Here is a 13,507-nt window from a genome sequence, read left to right on the forward strand (position 1 = left end):
CAAGACGGCGTCGTCGTACCTACCTACCTACCGCAGCTTACCCGCCCAATGGGAGGAAAAGCGTACCAGCTGTTCGTGTCATGAGGGAACCTGACGTCTGGTCTTGCTGGATGGGTAGGTGAGGGGGTAGGTGAGGGGGAACTAAGTCAGTGAGTGACCTGTGCATATTGCGTATTGGGGAGGGGGACATGTGGACGGGCGTGGACGGGCGTGGACGGGCGTGGTGGTCGGTGGGTGCAGACAGATCGGATGATGCCGAGTGCGAATGCGAAGAGGTGACACTGTGTGTGATGGGTGGGTGGATGGGTGCCACGCTACGCACGCTCGAGGGCGCTGGGGTGGTACTGTGTAGATTCGTGCACGTAGGGAAGGAAGGGGAGGAGAAGTGGGGTAGAGGGAGAAGAAAAGACAACCAGGAGAAATAGCATGCAGGAAAGAAAGAAAGCTGGTCAATGAGGTGGGTAGGTAGTGTAGATAGAGCGCAACCAACAGGCGATTTTTTTCGGATTCGATTTCTCCTCCGCCGCCGCCACCTACTTTTGCTTTCCTAGTTCTACATCGTAACAACAAGCATGAAGAACGTAAGCCAGCAAGAAACTCAACGCAGAACCTCAGCAAATAGTGAGTGACTCAACCCTCCGATATCTCATCTCCCCTCCCGCCAACAGCAGCAACAACGAGCGTCTACGCAAATGCAAAGAAGCACAACCGAAAAATATTCAATCAGATCAACTGAGTTTCAGCCCCAGCCCAGTCCCAGCTCAGCAAAGCTCACAACCCGCACCTCTTCTTGCACTCCTCGCTGCCCAGGCTCGACCCCGTGCCCACCTCCGGAATGCGCTTCCCCACGTCCTGCACATCCAGATTCGCGTCGCCGAGCGCGGCGCGCACCATGTCCGGCGCGAAGCTCCACAGGCCGTTCAGGATGTTGAGCGTGCCCGTGTCGTCCGAGTCGAGGGCGCTGACGAGGTAGGCGTTGTCGCAGCCTGCGGATGTATTAGTAACGTGTCTGTCACCATGGCCGTATATCCATTGTATTTTCTGGATGGAAGGAGGGAAGAATGGATGGAGGACTTAGGGAACTAGATGGGAAGACTAAGAGTAGCTACAGAAGCGTAACCCACCGTTGTTCTGCATCGTGTGCAGACTCCCCTTAGGGAAAATCGTCATCAAGCCCGGGCTCAACTCCGTGATCACCGGCCTCACCCCATTCTCATTATACATATACGTCGTCGTATTGCCCGTGATGGCAATGACGACGTTCGTAGCCCTCGGATGCAGATGCGGGGGCAGCATAGCACAGGGCCCCAAGTTCAACTGCGCCAGCGTCATACCGATGCCCGTCAAAGCTGGGAAGGTGGCGGCATTGGCGTTCTTGACGGACCCGGGCTTGAAGGCGTCGGTGGGCTTCTGCGTGTTGAAGTCGTGGATCCACGCCTCGTCTGTGTTGAGGAGGGCGTGGCGGTCGAGGTTGGTCGAGGCGAGGAGGAGGCGGCCGTTGAGGTCGGGGTTGGAGGTTTTGTCGACGGCGTGGGCGAGGGGAGCGAGGATAGCGAGGGCTGGGAGGAGGGTTTTGATATGCATGGTGTAGTGGTGTGGTGTCCGGTTGACGGATGAGTGGATGGTTTGAAGGTCGAGGGTGAATATATGTAGAGGATGGAGCCTGTATGTGATGACGAAAGAAGTCAGAAGTGTAGTACCCGGAGGGAGTTGGACGAATGAGAGTGATTGGAGTGAAGACGGTGTATGCCACAAACGACAGAGGGCGGGGCGTCAGAAGAAGAAGGCGAATTAGAAGAGCAAAATGCAGTGATGCTCACCGCTCAAGGTCAATCGTGTCCTGTGGAGATGGAACACCCGTCTGTCTGAAGCACGAGCAGCTTTTATACCCACAGGGCAACAACGAGGCTGGAATCAAGCAGTGGGCAGAGCAAGACTGACCGCCTCTTCCTTTGTCGTAGCAATCCAGCCACTGTTACTCCGAATGGAAGAGGGGCGTTCTTAGGCATGGGCGAGTGATAGAGCCCCTGATGCTCCATTACTGTGCACCTCGGACAGTCCGCCGAGACATGTTCCGCATCCCTCCCGGGCAAATCCTCGAGGGATTCCTCGCTCACATATAAGCCTGGGTGCTGTATTAACATACATCTAACCGAGATGCAATCCGTCGTCCGCACGGGAGATACGTGATGGGTACGTAGGTACTTCGAGGTGGACTGCAAACCCGGTCCGTGGATTGCTGCCGTGGCCTGAAGGAGGGCCACACAATGTTGGAGCGAGTCGCAGTTAGTGCGGCGCACTCAAGGACGCAACAACAGCGGAAAGAGAGGTACTCGAAAAAGCTGCCCTCGTGATGCGCAAAGGTGGACTGCGGAACTGTAATAGCATCAGCGTAACCGGCACAGGTTGCTAGCAGGTGATTGCAACTCGTCTCTCGCCGTATTCCTCTCCAACGGTCGCGAAGTATACTGTTTCCAATAGTAGGCATCGAGACGGCTCTCGAAAACGAGTCTTACGCGGTTTGGTGATGTCGTCCCTAGAGGCCAAGTAGGGAAACACCGGATGTTGTACCAGCGTCGAACGCCTTCCAGGCACGTCTGAGCCGAAGGGCTTTGACAGAGGCGTTACATTCGTAGGGTCTGCGCCTCCTGCCCACAATGAAGCTATCGAGCGCCACAGTTGCGCAGCAAAGGGGCGAAGACTGCTAGTCACTAGACGACGCGTACTCGCAATATCTGGGTGTTGACGACTGATATGAGAATGGCAGGAACCAGGAATCAGCGTTCCGGGCCGTGACGTACATGTGCGAGCGTGTTACTGGTACGAGGAGCCGCTCGCCAGTCACATTTTGTGTAGCCGCATTACGACCGTTGTTGTTTAAATCTGTCGCTGTGTGAACAAACCATCTGTGTATTTTTGGTGGCGATTGTGATAGGCCGGTAAAACGGGTTCGTGGTTGGAGCGGATGTGAGGTTGGGGCAAGTGTGAGAAGGGTGATCGAAGTTAGAGTCAGACAGAATCCGAGGCGCCTTAGCCGGGCCACGATTACGGCAGCGAGACGTACTGGGAGACGAGGCAAGAGGCAGAGATGCAAAGGCGACAGGCTCACTGTCGATCATGATCTAGTGACGCCTTGGACTCATCAAATTGCCCTCAACAAGCAACCCCCACTCGTATGATCGAGCAAGCGCTCTAAATCGCATCGCCAATATCGCCTCCGCTTTCTCGAATCTGTTACTACTGTCAATGTCCGGCCTAATTTGGGAACAGTTAGACTGCTTCCCACATGGTGCCACAAAGGATCTGGGCAACAGCTTGAAATGCTTTTGAGGATTTTGAGCCGTGTAATGCACGAACCGGCTGGTTCTGCTCCACAAGCAAGGCAACACCGTTATGTTGCTACATTTGCGAGCGCTGTTGGTCGATAGGGCCAATGATTCCGGGGAGTTCCTATTCACATGGATACTGAGTCATCCATGTGGTCGACGGCAAAGATAAGTACTTTTCTGATATAGACATCCAATGCTAAAATGAAGGTTTGTCTTCCGTCAAAACCGGTCTGCCCATATGACTCGTCAGACAAGTCAAACAGCGGAAGAAAAGGATTAACCCTCTTTCATTGCAACATCGGGCTTCTCTTGCGTCCGCATTAGATAGGCCATGATGCCCCATAGTCCTCGCATAGCTTCCGTTCGATCTTCGATACTAAATAGATCGTACCAACGAGTCCTGTGAAGCTGAGGAGAACACCAGGTGGGATCGGATGGTGTGCTTTCTGGTAGGATACCCTCCGTGAGATACCGGAGATAGAGCGGGTGTACACGAAGCTTCAGCACGCTGATATGATGATTTAGTGATGACACCATGAAGATCTGTATGCCCATCAGCGAGTGGCCCTTTTCTAGCTGCTGTACAAGGACTCACATCATCCCACTCGACGGTTCGATCTTTACCGATGGCCTCATACGCAACTTTGGGATCCCAGAGTGGGTTTCCAGGCTTAAGGACTTTCCAAATCTCTGCGGGTGTCGGTCGCCGCCGATCCTTGGAACCGAGTCGAAGTCTTCCGCTAGATCTTTCTTCTGCTTGCGGCGTGCTTTCGACTGGTGCATCACCGGGACCTGTAGCTTCACCCACTTCGCCGCCAGGCCCACCACCCCAGCGAACCTTGTTGGTCCACCACTTCCCTTCGCCACCCCTCCTTTCGGTTTTTCCTTCGCGTGCTCTTTCCTGAGCTAACAAGAGCATTCCACCAAGCTCTCGGACGGCATCAAGGACAGATTCTGCTTGCAGATTGCCAGTAGAACCGAAATTGATATCCGGTCTGCATTGCACACCTAGAACGGGGCCCTCCATCCAGCCTTGCCGTGCCCTCGCTCTATCTTGCGGACCTCGCCACGCGACTGAGTTCACGCGCACCGGAAAGCGCACATGCTCAAGCAAAAGCACCGGAGGACGTCGATGAGGCACGAGAGTCACGCCAAACGCCCAAGCTATTGGCTCCAGGAATGAACGGACACATTCAAGCCGGTATTGATCGGGCATCTCGGCGCCGTTGCCGATGCGATAGCCCTTGTATGACCCTTTGGAGAGATCAAGCGCTCGCTGTGACTGAGGCTCCATGTTTGGGACCTTCATCGGCGCGGATCTCGCCGGTAGCTCCCTGCTTGACGATATCGAAGATGGCCGAGGGGGCGCCGTTCGGCTAGCTGGCCCCACCGAGTCCGCTGAGAGGGCAACTGTTTCATTACTAGCCGGCCGTGTTTTCGCTTTCTTGCGCGGTTCCTCGACGCTTGGAGAGATAGCGTGGGATTGGGTAGCGGATATAGCCTCAGGTTCTGAGTTCGTGTCCGTGGCTTGATCCTTACCATCAGTCATCCGTGGAGCGAAGTTTGGCAGCTTATCATCGGCGCCCTCATCGTTGGCGGTTCCTGTTTTCGGCGGTAGATATTCATCTAGCGAGTTGTCCCAGTAGTAGGCCAGGTTGTCGAGCCCTTCCCAGAATTTGCGAAAGTGGGCCAATCGCAGTGGCACCTGGGGGCCGTTCGCTTTGCGGGTGAGGTGGGCAAAGGCATCCTCATTCTTGAAAAACAGCTCCTTTGCGCGGACATAGAACTCATTACGGTCTGGGAGCCTTCTTCCGTTGCTGAGGAGGCGGACTGTCGGTACGGAGGTTTGAGGTTCGCTTTGGACTGGTGTTTCCAACCAAGACTTGGGTGGTAGATGCGATTGCGCGTCGTTTGGCAGGGATGAGAAAAGTGTTTCGAAGTCGCACTCGGGTTGAAACGATACATTCAAGAGTGCCAGCGTGTCCGTGCTGACATCAGATGGCTTCCTGAGATTCAGAAAGTGTGCTGCAATCCCTCGAGACGGTCCGCTGGACCAAGCAGGCGGGGGATCCGGTATTGATGGCGCCGGAGGCGTCAATGATGGAAAAGTGATGGGGACTGGACGTGAAGGCGGCGGCCTCTCCTTGTCGCAGTCATGTTGGCCGGCAAGAAGCGTGTCTGCATGGGTGAGCTATATGAGCGACGATAACTCACGTGCACGGAGCGCAACGGATCAGATGAAACGCGTGTGGTCGTTGGAACCGTGGAGAGGATGTAACGAGGGAGCCAAACATGCGAAATCAACACGAAACGTCGACTTCGATGCAAGAAAAGGTGGCTTCCAGGCTGAAGCGGTACGTGCAAAGGTGAGGATGTAACGATAGGCTAACAGGCGCGGATGTGGCGTCGACCCAAGTGTGAATCCAAGGCGCGGAAGGAAGCGGCAAAAGGACGACGGGGGACGGTGTGCTGGGGCAATCGGAGACGACTTACTGCTGAAATTGAACATGGCCGTGAAGGCGCACGCTTCCAGGCGGCTATCAATAAACGAGGGCGGATGGCGTTGGAGGTTGACGGAGGATGTGAATTAGCGGTCGGGACGCCTCGCCTACGCTGGAAGCTGCAGGAACGCCCGGGCCGATGGCGCCTGCCGTCTGTCTCCTCGCGCCTGCCGTCGCCTTGTACTGTATCCGGAAAACACCACGCTCTGAAAGCTGGTTGAGGCGGTCCGCGGAGGTGTTGTTGCTGGCCCGGGGAATCCCCTTCCCAGCTCCGCAGACGCCAGCAACTCCACCATGGCGCACCAACCCTCCCACAACACCACCCCCCCGCGCAATCGTCTATGCCTGACGAGACCGAGGAAAGCCATCGCGCAGTCGAGTTCTGGCCTTGGGCTAGCGGCGTCACGTGCGGCCGGCTCCAGCGTCTCCGCTGCCCCTCAACACCATCACGACTCGCGAAGCCGCGAGCCTCGCGATGCACTCGCGCGCCGCCGCCAGCATATCCCGTCCGCCATCATTTTTCTCGGCTGAGACAAGCATGTCGCCGTCTTCTAGAGGGTGCGATGCCTACCACGCTTCACATGTGTTGGAATCGTTGCCCGAAGCGGCACCTGAAGCCGCTCCCGTTTCAGGACCCCCCAAGCGCTGTGCCTTATGCCAACGGTTGACGGCCATCCGGCTGCTCTTCCAACGCCCGCCACCACCTCTGCCATTATTCTCCAGTCCACACCGGCAGTCTGCAGAAACTTCAATTTCCCACGTTTAATATGCCTAAAGCGCCCACCGCGCACTGATTTTCTTCTCTCTGTCTCTTCTTCTGAGCCCTTGCTGGCGTTTCTTTCTATGAGTGTGTTTTCTGCATGGCCACTCCGCAGGACTTGACGACGACGGTGAGTGGGAGACGATGTACTCGCTCCCGGGCCCGTACCGCGGCCACTTCCACCTCTACTGCAGAGCCAGCAGTTGTTACTCCCACTGAATTTACTTCTACCACCACCACCTCAGAGGCCCAGCAAGTCGAAACCAGCGCTGCCGAATCCTCGCTTCCGCCGCCGCCTCCCGCATCCTCGACGCAAGACGCTGAGCAAGCGTCCCCGACCGAAGCAGCATCCTCGGCGATAGGTACGAGCAGTGCAGTCATTTCTTCAGTAGCGCAAGCCTCGGCTCTAGCAGACCTCGCGCCGTCGAGTCCAGTAGCCGCAGCTCCACTTCCTGCACCAGAAGTCGATGAGTCGCAGGCTGTGGTATCTGCGGCTGCCGTTGCCACCACAGCGCCTTCAACAAGCCCAGCACCAACAAGCTCTGACTCCATACCCACAGCTGTTACCTCGACATCCCCAGTGTCCCCGATACCCGTATTACCATCCGACTCTCCGTCCCAGTCGTCCATCGCAGCGCTTCCAGAGCAGTCCAACTCTCCTCTGCCTTCGGATTCCTCGTCGGACACACAGCCAGAACCGCCACAGTCGACAGAGACAGGAGTACCGTCCGGGGGATCAGCTGGAGTAATCTCACCAGATCAGGGTGGCAGCAGCGACGGCAACGGGCTCACTCTTCCGTACGGTGGGCAGACAAACGTGGCTGGTATCGTTGGTGGAGTGGTCGGCGGCTTCGTGGGTATTGCGCTCATCAGCACCCTGCTATTCCTCTGCCTGAGGAGGCGCAAGACGGGAACCTTCGAGAAATGGCAGCAACGTATAAGCGAAAAGAGTCGGGGAGATGGCGGCTTGTTGGCCAAGATCAAGGCTGTTCAGGAGAAACTTGAGGCTATCCCTGCAACGGTCGGTATGTTTTTCGCAAAGATGAAGGGAAAGAAGGCTGGCCCGGCAACAAATCCGTACCGAAGGCACAGCGTGCGCAGCAGCGTCAGTTCAGTCTACTCCGTACGGTCGAACCGGCGCAGTCAATCGATCAGCGAGCCACCGTCGAAACTACGACAGCAGCTCCGGGGCTTTGGTGACCGTATGCCGAGCTTGAAGAGATCCAGGACGCTCCTCCAGAAAAATCCGGACGGTGTCGTTGGCACCAAGTCGCCTTTCCCAGGCATTGTAGAGGATCCTGTGAGACGCGGCAGTAACGGTCTCGACGACCCATTCAAAGACACTGAAGAGCCGCCGAAGATCCTGATGCTACTAAATCCTGATCGGGATACGAAATCGAAATCCGTCTTCGACGGTCTGCAGGACCAGCAGCGGCCCCCCATCACACCAAAGCCGGCAGCCATGTCCGAACGAGGATCCAAAGACCCCTTCGCTTCCCTTCTTGATGAAATCGCAGAGCGCGACGGCAGTGGCACGCCCGAATGGCTCAGAGAGACCGCACAGAAACACAAACGGAGCACGAGCGTTCAGACAGCCCTGCGCTCCCATCCGCCATCAACCTACACCGCGTCCGTCTACACGACTGCTGAGAACCCCTTTTTCGACCCTACGGAAGCCCCGCCGGTGCCCACCCAGCCACTACCGCCAAATCCACCAGCTCGTCCTGCCAACGCATATGCTCCCCTTCCGGCCTTCAACGCTACCTCAAGCACCGTCTCCCGTGAGTCAAACACCTCGTTCACCTTCTTCGGCGAGCCAGGACCTAGTCGGCCGTCAACAAATCTGTTCTCATCCAAAGTACGACAATCCGATCCCTTCGATCTCGATCGGCCTGAAGTCCTTGGGTTTGGGAACGTTGGCGGGCGGACTGTACGCGCGAGCGTAACCAGACAGAATTCGAAGAGCAATCGAACGAGCACAGTGCCCAACTGGGTGAGCGTCGATGACGGGCCCTATGAGAGGGCGAGTGCGGTACCTGGACCGCTGAGGAATCCGAGTGTGAGGAGGTGACGAGGACCGAAGGTAGCCACGCAAGCTGCAGCCTCCATGGCGCACAAGACGTGACGGAGAAAAATTCCGCGCAAGCTGCACCGGCCAGGCCGAAGAGCACAAGACGCGATGGGAAACGAAGGATATAATGAGGAGCACCACGGCGTCTATGAGTTAATGTTATGGGAAGACTTGCGCTGCTCGGATATCTGCGCGATGGCAGGAAGTATTCCGATGGCTCCATCGCTCGCTCGCAGAAAGCAGCTATACAGGCGTTATCATCGTCGACGAGGGATTTTTGCATTTTCTTTTCCTTTCGCTGTTCGACATAATTATTCCCTACTACTACCTTTTACTCCCGCATGAGCATAGCTTAGTTCCCACCACGCGTCTTCCGCACCTTAGAATACCCCCGATCATCCAGACGCTCGCTTTCAAAAAATATAGGTATTACACTCTGTCCACTATGTCTGTAATCCAAAGCTCGTGATTCTCTCCCATCGCATCACTTCAACGCTATTAGCATAAGGCTCTACCGAGCAAATATCCCCTCCCAATATCCTTGATACGGCCATCACAACCTTATCGTCTAATTCGCAAGTATCAACCCAGCACATCTACCTCAACTAACCGCAATACCCCAACCTGTCACCGTCACAGTACCCATCTCCAGCACGTGCCTCCTCTCTCGGAGCCATGGATCTGCGCGCATCTTCCCGCCAAGCTCCCCGAGCCTCAGCTTGAAACACGCCATTTGTCATGGGAGACCCCGGTTTCACCCAGCCCAGCAGTGCTTTCGCCCACCCCAAACGCAGTCTAGCGCGCTACAAGAAGTTCGCAGGATTTGAGAACGCCTGGCCGCCGTCTTTATGCGTTCACCTTCAGACTTCCCCCTACTTCGCTGTATAGGTGGAAGTGGCGACTCGGGGTCATGTCGCCGGGCTTGTACGCGTGGGAGGTAGGGGATGCGGCCCGAGGCATTAAGATGCCGAGAGATCGCGCTTGCATTTATGTGATAAATGTACGAGCGGAGGGTGTTGTTGGGGGATTTGGGGGATGGGCTGGCTTCGAGAAGGGGGAAGAATGAGGGATGGGCAATGCGAGTGCGAGTGCGAGTGCGAGGGGGATTTAGGGAGGGGAGTGTATGCTATTGAGTGGAGGGAGGGATGTAGTGGGTCCGTCGTACGATGATGGATAATGGCATGGTATGGTGTGGTGTGGTATGAAGTCACCGAGTACTGTATAGAGAGAATCCTGGTAGGTAGGTGTCCAAGGATTTGGGCGGAGACGCGTGGAGTGGTGCATGACTGTTGGATATATAAGAGTGTGTTCACATTTTGCTCCTACCAACGGTGACTGTGGTTTGGGGATGGGCTAAACTGACTTTTGGAAAGGTGAGTTTGGTGTACTGTGTGGGCTTGTGGCAGTCCGAATGCAGGCTAGGGTATGGGTAGATCGAAGTGGCTAAGCAGAAGAACGCTTATGAAGCGCTAGGTGTGAGTATCCTACTCTCAAACCGACTATAGTAATCAGTACTTCAGCCACGCGTAGCCGGCTCCTCATTCCTGCGCCTGAAGCAATCCACGCGACGATATCCCGTCCAACCAATGAGTATCTCCCTGTCTCCTCAGAGTCCACAGCAACCCACCCAACCCCATCCTCCCTCGCCTCCCCTAAATCATACCCAACCTCCTCAACTCCCACCCAATAACCTCCTCCCTCGCCTCCTCCCTCCTCAGCACCCAACTCCCCACCCTCGCCCCACCCGTTCTTCCGCCTCCCCTCGCGCCTACAGCCCATACACTCCTGCCACTCTGCCTCCCCCAAAGCCCCTCCATCCCGCCCGTGCAATACAGCCACAGTAATCCGAATCCAGTAACAACGTCGTAGACGACGAGGACCCAGGCAGCGGGCGTGGTCCACCAGGGCCAGTGCGTCGGCGGGGGTATGTGCTGGTTTGGACTGGCGGCTGTGGAGAGGATGTTGGTAGGAGGGTCGCTGTCGCTGACGCTCGGTATTGGTGCTGGTATGTTGAGGGTGGTTAGGGTGGGCGGTGCCCAGGCCGTTGTGGTGTTGAGTTTGGTCGGCATGGTGAGTGAGAGGGCGGCGCCGGCGCTGAGGAGGAGGTAGAGCAGGACGGATGTGAACGCGGCAAACAGCATGGCGAACGTTGCGATTGGGCGCGCTGAGTGGCTTCAGGATGGCGGGGACCACGATGATAATGTCGATCGTAGGGATGCAGGACGTGGCGATGCTCAACGCGTTGGAGGTCCTCAAGCCCCGTGAAGCAGACTGCAATGAAAGAGTCGTCCAGGGATAGAAAAGGCGCGCGCAAGAAGGTTGGGAGTTGATGGGAAGACAGAGGGCGGCCAAGAGATATATCTGCCTATGAGAGGAAACAATAGAGTCGCAGTGGACAATAGCAGCGTCGTAGCGGACAGGAAGCGAGGAGGACGAGCGTGGACAAGGGCGGTGAAAGAGCAAACCCTATTTCTCCAATTGTTCCGAGCGGAGAGAACGAGTGAAGCGAGAAATTATATACAGACGCAAAACCGCTTCACCGTAACTCCGTAGCTCCAAGTCAAGAGATCGTCCTAAGACCATAATGTTGAACTTCTTGCCGACCTCCACAGACTGCAATCGCTTCCATTACCGTCACTGGTTCTTGATCCACGGAAGGCTAAAAGTCCCTACCCAGTCTTCGACCTCTTTCCTCAGCTGTATGATATCCATGATATCCTCGCCCTCACCCACATACTCCTTAAAGGCCGCTACGCTTCCCGGATTCTTCCTGCCCGTCTGCTCGGCCTTGGCCTTCGCATCCTTATCGAGCTTCTGAGTGATTCCGACCGCTCGGTGTACTACGTCGGCGACCCTTCGGAAGTCTTCTGGTTGGAAGCCTCTCGTGGTCATGGCAGGAGTGCCCATCCGCAGGCCGCCAGGCTTCATGGCCGACTTGTCGCCTGGTACGGTGTTCTTGTTGCTCGCCACACCGACGAGTTCGAGAACACGCTCGACACGCGCACCATCTACGCCCTTGTCCTTCAAGTCCACGAGCACAAGGTGATTGTCCGTTCCGCCACTGACAATGTTGTATCCAAGACCGCCGTGCTCTTTTGAGTTACCTAACCGCTCCGCCAGGGCTTTAGCGTTGTCGAGCACGATCTGCTGATAGTGCTTGAACTCCTTGGTCTGTGCCTGTTGAAGCGCCACGGCCAACGCAGTGATGGTGTGGTTATGCGGACCGCCCTGGTGTCCTGGGAATACGGAAGCATTGATCGGGTTTTCTAGGTCGTACTTCTCCTCCACACCCTTCTTGTCTACTCTCCTTACTCCTTTGCGGTAAAAGATCATGGCACCCCGCGGGCCTCTGAGCGATTTGTGGGTCGTGGTCGTGACGATATCAGAGTGCGGGAACGGCGAAGGGATGACACCAGCAGCGACTAATCCCGAAATGTGTGCCATATCCGAGAGGAGGTAGGCGCCTACACTCTCAGCAATTTTCCGCATGCGCTCGTACTCCACCAGCCGGCTATACGCGGATGTTCCCGCAACAATGATCTTCGGGCGGTAGAGGTTCGCCAGCTCCTCCATCTTCACGTAATCTATGAGGCCTGTCTTCTCGTCTAGCCGGTATGGCAGTGTCTCGAAGTATTTGGAAACGGCGGAGATCTTCTTTGTGGGTGTTTGGTAGCCGTGCGACAAGTGACCGCCGTGCGGAAGGTCAAGACTGAGTATTCGGTCGTGGGTGTTTAGAAGGGCGGAATAAGCATACAGGTTTGCTGGAGAGCCGGAGAGAGCTAGTAGACACTGTTAGCGACGCAACTGCCTGTGCCGCGGAAGACTCACGTTGAACATTGACGCCCCATTCTGACTCGCTCAGACCAAAAGTCTGGAGAGCTCTCTGTTGGCACAGGCGCTCAGCCTCGTCGATGAATTCGTTGCCTCCGTAGTATCTCGCTCCAGGATAACCTTCGGAGTACTTGTCTGCGTGCGATGTGTGAGACTCGCGCCTGTAGGGCGGGCATTGGAGGACGTACTTTGCATTACGCTGCCGAGCGCATCGAGCACAGCTTTGGAGGTAAAGTTCTCGGATGGTATGAGATTTATGAAATGTTTCTGCCGATCCTTCTCCTGCATTCGGAGCGTGGTGAGCTTGCGGAAGCTACGAGGACGGTGGAGGATATCGACGTACCTTCTCGATGATCTGGTACGCAACTGGGTCGGCATCTTCGAGGTCTGCGGAGAGTAGCTGAAGATGTGTTAGCTATGTCCCCATGGTCAAGCTTCTATGAGAAACATGCCTTTTGCTGGTTCTCCAGAGAGGAAGACGCATACCCCCGCCATTGTCGCTGCGGCAATCTTGGATGATTTGTGGCAATTGAAAGACAAGAACGGCAATTGAGCTGCCTGAGCGGCGCCCGACAAACAGACCTCAGCGTGGCCATTGTGGGGTGTGGTCGTGGAGGAGGTGGCCGGCGTCCTAGAGGTCGTAGACGTCGAACGATATGTGGTTCGTTAATAGCCTTATGCCGAGCACCGGGGTTAGCGGCGGTGGTGGCTGGGGATCGCGGGCCGAACTTTCTCCGCTCGCACATTTTCTTCGCTTTCAGGCCTCACTTCCACTCTTCATCACGACTAAAACCAAGATGATTCAACGCCTGTTAGACAGTCGCATTCTCGCTCGGCCGGCGCACGCTGGTCGACGCGGGTGCTGCTGACCTGCTCCGGGCACCCTCACCACCCAGAGGAGACAAGAGACCTTATGATTGGCAATAGTCGTGTGTCTTGACGGACGAGATCCGTCTCAGCAATGGTGAGGTCGAGCAGTCTTCACAGAAGCATCACCGCTGCGCAACCTCGTGAT

The 13,507-nt window shown here is 56.1% G+C and overlaps 6 protein-coding genes across 6 annotated transcripts; 2 read left to right on the forward strand and 4 right to left on the reverse strand.

Annotated features, from left to right (window-relative positions):
- Positions 1–520: 520 nt before the first annotated feature.
- Positions 521–1,721, reverse strand: BU26DRAFT_556632 (RmlC-like cupin). Its single transcript, XM_033832394.1, has 2 exons — positions 1,125–1,721; positions 521–986 (listed from the first exon to the last, which is right to left on the reverse strand). Exons 1-2 carry the CDS (start codon positions 1,582–1,584, stop codon positions 772–774), a joined length of 675 nt encoding a protein of 224 aa, XP_033675870.1. The 5' UTR covers positions 1,585–1,721; the 3' UTR covers positions 521–771.
- Positions 1,722–3,151: 1,430 nt separating this feature from the next.
- Positions 3,152–6,171, reverse strand: BU26DRAFT_525764 (uncharacterized protein). Its single transcript, XM_033830582.1, has 3 exons — positions 5,823–6,171; positions 3,925–5,507; positions 3,152–3,872 (listed from the first exon to the last, which is right to left on the reverse strand). Exons 1-3 carry the CDS (start codon positions 5,836–5,838, stop codon positions 3,606–3,608), a joined length of 1,866 nt encoding a protein of 621 aa, XP_033675871.1. The 5' UTR covers positions 5,839–6,171; the 3' UTR covers positions 3,152–3,605.
- Positions 6,005–6,594, forward strand: BU26DRAFT_201450 (uncharacterized protein). The gene has a single exon (XM_033820534.1). The coding sequence runs from the start codon at positions 6,172–6,174 to the stop codon at positions 6,496–6,498; it is 327 nt and encodes a 108-aa protein (XP_033675872.1). The 5' UTR covers positions 6,005–6,171; the 3' UTR covers positions 6,499–6,594.
- Positions 6,307–9,083, forward strand: BU26DRAFT_525766 (uncharacterized protein). Its single transcript, XM_033830583.1, has one exon. It carries the CDS (start codon positions 6,691–6,693, stop codon positions 8,659–8,661), a length of 1,971 nt encoding a protein of 656 aa, XP_033675873.1. The 5' UTR covers positions 6,307–6,690; the 3' UTR covers positions 8,662–9,083.
- Positions 9,084–10,313: 1,230 nt separating this feature from the next.
- BU26DRAFT_572467 (uncharacterized protein) lies at positions 10,314–10,802 on the reverse strand (the record flags this gene model as incomplete). The annotated part of the gene is made up of 1 exon (XM_033834242.1): positions 10,314–10,802. The coding sequence occupies one exon, from the start codon at positions 10,800–10,802 to the stop codon at positions 10,314–10,316; it is 489 nt and encodes a 162-aa protein (XP_033675874.1).
- A 452-nt stretch (positions 10,803–11,254) lies between these two features.
- On the reverse strand, positions 11,255–13,151 carry BU26DRAFT_201493 (serine hydroxymethyltransferas-like protein). The gene is made up of 5 exons (XM_033820535.1): positions 12,945–13,151; positions 12,836–12,892; positions 12,681–12,774; positions 12,490–12,627; positions 11,255–12,440 (listed from the first exon to the last, which is right to left on the reverse strand). Exons 1-5 carry the CDS (start codon positions 13,086–13,088, stop codon positions 11,296–11,298), a joined length of 1,578 nt encoding a protein of 525 aa, XP_033675875.1. The 5' UTR covers positions 13,089–13,151; the 3' UTR covers positions 11,255–11,295.
- Between the last annotated feature and the right edge of the window lie 356 nt (positions 13,152–13,507).

Source organism: Trematosphaeria pertusa, assembly GCF_010094035.1.
Source record: "Trematosphaeria pertusa strain CBS 122368 unplaced genomic scaffold BU26scaffold_27, whole genome shotgun sequence".
NCBI classification, from domain to species: Eukaryota; Fungi; Ascomycota; class Dothideomycetes; order Pleosporales; family Trematosphaeriaceae; genus Trematosphaeria; species Trematosphaeria pertusa.

Excerpts from the sequence above, each read along its gene's own strand:
- BU26DRAFT_556632 (XM_033832394.1), bottom strand. The coding sequence starts at position 1,584 with ATGCATATCAAAACCCTCCTCCCAGCCCTCGCTATCCTCGCTCCCCTC. Across the intron at positions 987-1,124 it reads GCACACGATGCAGAACAACG|GCTGCGACAACGCCTACCTC; the intron begins GTGGGTTACGCT and ends ATACATCCGCAG.
- BU26DRAFT_525764 (XM_033830582.1), bottom strand. Across the intron at positions 3,873-3,924 it reads GAACCGTCGAGTGGGATGAT|ATCTTCATGGTGTCATCACT; the intron begins GTGAGTCCTTGT and ends ATGGGCATACAG.
- BU26DRAFT_201450 (XM_033820534.1), top strand. The coding sequence starts at position 6,172 with ATGCCTGACGAGACCGAGGAAAGCCATCGCGCAGTCGAGTTCTGGCCT.
- BU26DRAFT_525766 (XM_033830583.1), top strand. The coding sequence starts at position 6,691 with ATGGCCACTCCGCAGGACTTGACGACGACGGTGAGTGGGAGACGATGT.
- BU26DRAFT_201493 (XM_033820535.1), bottom strand. The coding sequence starts at position 13,088 with ATGGCCACGCTGAGGTCTGTTTGTCGGGCGCCGCTCAGGCAGCTCAAT. Across the intron at positions 12,628-12,680 it reads GCTCGGCAGCGTAATGCAAA|ACAAGTACTCCGAAGGTTAT; the intron begins GTACGTCCTCCA and ends CATCGCACGCAG. Across the intron at positions 12,441-12,489 it reads ATGGGGCGTCAATGTTCAAC|CTCTCTCCGGCTCTCCAGCA; the intron begins GTGAGTCTTCCG and ends AGTGTCTACTAG.